Source organism: Microtus ochrogaster, chromosome 7 (genome assembly GCF_000317375.1).
Source record: "Microtus ochrogaster isolate Prairie Vole_2 chromosome 7, MicOch1.0, whole genome shotgun sequence".
Taxonomy (NCBI): Eukaryota; Metazoa; Chordata; class Mammalia; order Rodentia; family Cricetidae; genus Microtus; species Microtus ochrogaster.
The window spans coordinates 3,378,271-3,385,047 of record NC_022014.1 but is presented as its reverse complement, the minus strand read 5'-3'; the positions used below and the strand labels follow the sequence as shown (position 1 = coordinate 3,385,047).

At 50.8% G+C, this 6,777-nt stretch overlaps 1 protein-coding gene across 1 annotated transcript in view; it reads right to left on the bottom strand.

Annotated features, from left to right (window-relative positions):
• Positions 1 to 4,198: 4,198 nt before the first annotated feature.
• Npw (neuropeptide W) overlaps positions 4,199 to 6,777 on the bottom strand; it is a 13,781-nt gene continuing 11,202 nt past the window's right edge. Inside the window, exons 2-3 of the mRNA XM_005350218.1 lie at positions 4,804 to 5,298; positions 4,199 to 4,310 (exon numbers count right to left, since the gene is read on the bottom strand). Of these exons, the coding sequence (XP_005350275.1) occupies positions 4,199 to 4,310; positions 4,804 to 5,298 (607 nt within the window). The remainder of the gene's footprint in view (positions 4,311 to 4,803; positions 5,299 to 6,777) is intronic.

Sequence of the window (6,777 nt, the reverse complement as noted above, 5' to 3'; positions counted from 1 at the left end):
GAGTGCTGGGATTAAAGGCGTGCGCCACCACTGCCCGGCCCATTATTGTTTTTCAAGGGGAGCAGGAATGAGCGTCAAGCATAGTGGAAGAGTGGAGCCCTGGTGCCTGGGAGGTAAGGGGGATCCCCACAGCTCTAAGACCACACCCCTTTTTCTTAAATTCTCCCAGAGGCTTTAGGCAGACAGTATACCCACGGACCTGAGAGGTAGGCAGAGTAGCAAGTAGAAACAGACCAAGGAGTCTTGAAGGGGTATCTTCTCTCGGGGTTAGGGCCATAGAGAATGGGACGGGAAAGTGGCGTAAGGGTCAGTGGACTTTATTTTTCTAGAGTTGTTTTATTTTGTTTTGGGGGGGTTGGTTTTTCTAGAGAGGGTTTCTCAGTGTCGTCTTGGCTGTCCTGCAACTTGCTCTATAGACCAGGCGGGCCATGCCTCTGCCTCCTGAGTGCTGGGATTAAAGGTGTGCAACCCCGCTGCCTGGCATTTTTCATCCCTTAAGGATGGAGAGACTGAGGCCATCCAAGAAGGTCTTCAGAAGTTTTGAGGAACGTCGCCCACTCGGCCTCTCCCTCTCCGACAACTTATTATCCAAGTGGGTCACCTGAGTGACGAAGAGCTCTCATATCCGATCTCTCGTCTCCCCTCTTTTGGATTATCTAAGGACACCCCAGACTGGGGCTGCCCTGAACCCCTGATGGGACAGAGAGTTTTTCACTAAACATTGAAAAAAAAAAAACAAAAACAAAGCTGGGTGCCCAGGGGTGGAGCCATTATCCTGACACTGGATAAAGGCTGGGACGTCCTGGGAAAGCGCTAATACCCTAAAGGGCAGTAATGGCCCTGCACGCATCCACAAGGTCTCGCTAGGACCTTCTCCCTCAGACTACATGGCGCCTCTCTTTGGAGCAGACGGGATCAGCGTAACGAAAGGAGAAAGAACAGAAACTCGGAGAAAATGAGACGGGGCGGGAAGAGAAAGGGTGGAAAGGAAGAACAGGAAACTGACCACCTTCAAGGATTCCGAGACCTCGCCCCGCCCACTTCCCCCGCCCGGGTCTAGCTCCCTTCCCAGGCTACGGACCGTCTATAGCAGTTGCGTAGCGCCACCTGGCGGAAAGAAGTGTGATTGAGCCATCACGGGGAGGAACGGACTGGTGGGGCGGGGTTGGGGGTTGCTGGGGTAGGGGGTGAGGTAGCCTAAAAGTCCATTTAGACCTTACTTCCCCGGTTTAAACCAATTCCAGTTCTGCAGAGTTGGAATTGTGAGGCCCTGGGGTTGGTTACAGCTCCCAAGCATAGGAATGCGAGCCTTGGGGAGTAACAGCGGAGAAGCCGGGCCTTTGCCCTTCCCCTTAGACCTAGCACCTACTTCTCTAGAATGGGATAGCTCTAGGCCACCTAACCAAGTGCCCCAGCCCTTGTGACAAAACATTTGCTAACTACTTGGCACCAGCACTGGCAAGTACTGGGTAAACATTGCTCAGACCCAAGGAAACAGATTTGTGTGCTTTGGCCTAAGCTTGGGAGGCCCAGAGCTGGAGAAGCCCCCAAAGAAGCCTGAAGCCCTGGAGAGTCTTTTGTAGTGCACACCCGAGGCTGCCAGGCTGCTCTGGAATCTGCTTATGGATCTTACAAGCTTCCGTAGGAGGTAGGGGCGGCAGGGAACAAAGACAGCAGAGTATTAGGGCCTGAGAGCACTAAGCTTATCTCATGGGCAGTGGGGAACCCGGGGAGACTTGTGGGATGACAAGGTCAGGTCACAGATGGTTTGGAAGGTTAAAGTTGTGGTGGATCACAGTCAAAAATGGAGAAAACTGGGTCAGGTGTGATGGTGCACACTTTTAATCCCAGCACTCAGGAGGCAGAGGCAGGCGGATCTCTGTGAGTTCGAGGTCAGCCTAGTCTACAGATTGAGTTCAAGGACAGCCAGGGCTATGTAGAGAAACCCTGTCTCAAAAATAAAATAAAACAAAATAAATAAAAAGTAGGGAAAAGTGGTTTATTTGAGGAGTCAGTCACCTCCAGTTCTCCTGCGCCAAAACAGGGCTATATGACACCAAAGTAAATAGATTTAGAGCCCCACAGAGTTAGGATAAGGGCCAGCAAAAAGGCAGTTGCTATCAAACCTGATAACCTGAGTCTGATCCCTGGGATCTTGGTGGAAAAAGAGAACCAAGTTGTCCTCTGGCAGCTACATGTGTGCCCTGGAAGATGTACAGCCACACAAATAAATTAATTAATTAATGGAATAAATGTAAAAACTCATAGAACTGGTGATATAGCTCAGTGGGTGCCAAGTCTGATGACCTAGATTTGTTTCCTGGGACCCGCATCACAGAAGGAAAGGATTAATTTTAGCACGCTGTCTTCTTACCTCCAGAGGTGTGCACAAGAACAAAAGTAAAGAAATAAAATGTAGGGGCTGGAGAGATGGCTCAGTGGTTAAGAGCATTGCCTGCTCTTCCAAAGGTCCTGAGTTCAATTCCCAGCAACCACGTGGTGGCTCAGAGCCATCTGTAATGAGGTCTGGCGCCCTCTTCTGGCCTTCAGGCATACAGACAGAATATTGTATACATAATAAATAAATATTAACAAAAAAAAAAGAAATAAAATGTAATTTTAAATCCCAGCATCCAAGAGCACTACCTGTGTGTGGTACACTTGCATACATGCAGGTAAAACACTCATTCATATTTTTTTTAATTTTTTAGTTCTTTTTATTTTTTTAATTTATTTATTTATTAAGGATTTCTGCCTCCTCCCCGCCACCGCCTCCCATTTCCCTCCCCCTCCCCCATCAAGTCCCTCTCCCTCATCAGCTTGAAGAGCAATCAGGGTTCCCTGACCTGTGGGAAGTCCAAGGACCGCCCACCTCCTCATTCATATTTTTAACCTTTTAAAGGTGGGGAGCACTGACATCTAGGGGCCAAGTTGGGGAGAGGACATACCCAGTAGGTCAGAAGGGATGGCCAGAGTGGGCAGCAGGCGAGATCTACCTGCTCTTAGCCTCTGCTAAGTGACCAAGGGAAGACCCTGCAACGTGTTCTCAGGAGAGTTTTAACAGCAGGTGACAGGGAGGTTTGAGGTCCCACAGGTAATCCCAGCACTCAGATCTCAGAAAAGACAGACTGAGGAAGTTTAAAGAAGCACCAAAGGAACCGGGCGATGGCGGCTCATGCCTTTAATCCCAGCACTCGGGAGGCAGAGGCAGGCAGATCTCTGTGAGTTCGAGACCAGCCTGGTCTACAGAGCTAGTTCCAGGACAGGCTCCAAAGCCACAGAGAAACCCTGTCTCGAAAAACCAAAAAAAAAAAAAAAAAAAGAAGCAACAAAGGGTAAAGGGTCCCAGGGTGTGTATTGCTCCAAGCTAGCCTGGAAACTACTATGTAACTCAGGCTGGTCTCAAACTCACAGCAATCATCCTGTCTCAGTCAGCAAAGGGCTAGGATTATAGTCCGGAGCCACAATGCACAGCTTGACAAAGCCTATTTGTGTGGGACCAGAGCCAATGACTGGAAATGCAGAGGAGGAGAAGTGCGGGCTTCTCTCCAGAGTGGAAGCGTAACTATACAGGAAGCTGACACCTTCTGCTTACCTCTAGGTGCTGAGGGGACGGGAGGCGGTCAAGAAAAGTCAGGCTTAAAACTAATACCAGGAAGAGGACAAAGGTCCTGGTGGGTTTCCTGGACTAGAGGAAAGCTCACAGTGTAGAGAAATCTCTTCAGTCTGCACAGAGGGCAGAGTGAGGGCCACCTGGAGAACCACTCACTAGGTTCTCCCTCCTGTGTGCGTCAGTGGACAGTCAGGACCCCCGAGGATTGCAGGAGTTTGTAGGATGGGTCACCATATTCCGGTCCCTGAACTGATGTACGCATCAGTTCGCATCAGGGTAGGAATCACTATGCAGGAAGCAGCCCAAGGCTCAGAAGCATCTTGCTCCCCCCCCCCGCCCAACTGGGCCCCTAAGGACTGACTGATGAGCTGGTCTGGTCAGGGAGGGGGTTCTTGACATTTGCCAGGGCGTGGGCGCGCGGCTATGTGCGCCTTCAAGCTAGACGCAAAGTACACAACGGAGAAAAAGGGTCATAGGCGGGGGCGCAGGAATCAGGTTGGTTTTATTGACCAGACCAGACCACGAGGCTTGGCTGTAGCTATAAGCTGCCCCCCGTGGAAACAGCCGTGACTGCGCCAGCCCAGGTCAGGCATGGGGGCGCCATAAATTCTTGGACCGGTCCTGGAGCCTGACAGGGTCGGCAATGAGGATGTGCTGCAGGAACCATGGCTGGGCGCGAAGCGTCTCTCCGAGGGCTCTAGGGAAAAAAAAAAAACAAAAAACAAAAAACAAAAAAAAAAAACCAAAACAGATCAGGACTCTGGAAAAAAGAGCAAAACTCTCTATTCTGACATTCTGTCCTCAAGATGATAGGGAAAGGACTCTGGGAAATTCTAACATAATGGGAGAGTGGGGGCGTGGTGGCCACACCTGCAAAATCAGTACCCAGGAAGATGGGGAAGAATAATCCCTAACAAAACAAAACAAACAAGGGGCTGGAGATACGCTCTGTGAGCAGAGTGCTTGCTTAGGTCCTAGGTTCTATTTCTAGAACCACATAAACCCGTGTGGTGGTGCACACCTGTAATCCGACCATTTGGTAGGTGAGAGGAGGATCAGAAGGAGCTACAAAGCAAAAAAACAAAACAAAACAAAACAAACAAAAAAACAGTACCCAGGAACTAATGGTCACAGATCCCTGGAAACTCCCTTGGCGGCTGCCACCCCTGCCTCCCCCTTCTCCCGCTTACCTAGCGGACTCCTCTGAGATCCAGGAACGGCGGCTCAGCGACTGCTCCGGTTGGCGGGCTCGCTCCAGGTCCCGCGGAATCCGGGGCGCATAGACGGGAGGGCCAGCCCGCCAGCTCTTGCGTCGTGCCTCCCACAGCTCCTGCACCGGTGAAGGAAGCAGGAGGAGAGCGCTGCCGGAGACCCGCCCCGGGACCAGAGAGTCCGGGGAGAGCGGTCCAACTGCCCCACCCAGGGCACGGCGCCACAGGTAGGGCGAGCGGCGCAACCCCATGAGCAGACCCGAGGCGCGACCCACGGTGTGATAGCGGGGACTCGCCACGTGCTTGTACCAGGCCCCGGCGGGCATCGGCAGCAGGAGCAGAAGCAGCAGCAGCGGCAGCAGGGGCCGGTTCACAGGAGCCCCCGGCCCGGGGCACCGCACTTCTCCGTTAGGCGCCAGCGCGCTCACGTCTATGGCCCCTTGGTGGGTAGGCCAAGAACTGGGTTTATGCCAGCTGCAGTGGAATTAGGACGTCGGAGCTCAGGAGGCTGGAGGAGACTAGTCAGTTGGTGCGACTACAGTCTCTCAGTGGCCACGCCCCGGCTCGCCCCCGCGGCACCTGCCAGGCTCACCCAAGGGAGAGGAGGATGGAGAGGGAGGGAGAAGAGGGAACCCAGGCAACTAGAAGCATCTCACTGAGTAGGTCGCCAGCTGGACTGCTCTTGAGGCTCCAGGTTGGGATATCCCTGCTTACCCTTTAAGCTTTTATTTTTGTATTTTTTAAATTGTGTGTGTACTTAAGAGCAGGTGCGATAGGAGTTGGATATCCCTGGAGTGAGGTGGGCACAGTAACTAGAAGTGTGCTATACCTCTTCAGAAAGGTCACCCATTAAAATTATAGCTGTTGTGGGGCTGGAGAGATGGCCCAGAGGTTAAGAGTACTGGCTGCTCTTCGAAAGGTCCCGAGTTCAATTCCCAATACATGATGGCTCACAACCATCTGTAATGAGACCTGGTGATCTCTTCTGGTGCTCATACATGTGGGCAAAACACTGTATACAAAGTAAATAAATCTGGGAGGTGGTGGTGCCGACCTTTAAATATATATGCCTTTGTACAGGCATGGTGTCCTGTGCCTACAATCCCAGCACTCTGGAGGCAGAAGAGTTACAAAGATTTTGAAGTCAATCTGAGATCTTAACCACGGAGCCAGAGCCATCACTCCAGGCCCCTGGTTTTGGGTTTTGTTTGTTTGTTTTTTAGATTTATTTATTATGTATACAACATTCTGCCTCGATGTATGCCTGCATGCCAGAGAAGGGCGCCAGATCTCAGTACAGATGGTTGTGAGCCACCATGTGGTTGCTGGGAATTGAACTCAGGACCTCTGGAAGAGCAGCCAGTGCTCTTAACCTCTGAGCCATCTCTCCAGCCCCCTGGTTTTTGGTTTCTTGAGAGGTTCTCATGTAGCCCAGGCTAGCCTCAAATGTGCTATGTAGCTTAGAATGACTTTGAACTACTGATCCTCCTGTTTCTACCTCCAGTGCTAATATTACAGTTGCATGCCACCATTCCCATCTTGAAATACCTTATTTTGATCTCCAAACAAAAGGAGTCGGGGAGGAGGCTGGAGAGATGGTTCAGCAGTTAAGAGAACTGGCTGCTCTTCCAGAGCACCTAGGTGATTCTCAGCACCTACATAGTGGCTCACAACAGTCAGTAACTCTAGTGCTTCTTCTGGCCTCTTCAAGCACCAGGCATGAATGCAGCACAGAGATACACATTCAGGACAAACACACACACATACATACATACATACATACATACACCATATATACATACAAACAGCATACATACACACATATATGCAAACACCATACACATATACATACAAACACCCATACATACATACAAACACCCATACATACATACACAAACACCATGCATACATACAAACACCCATACATACATACACAAACACCATACATACATA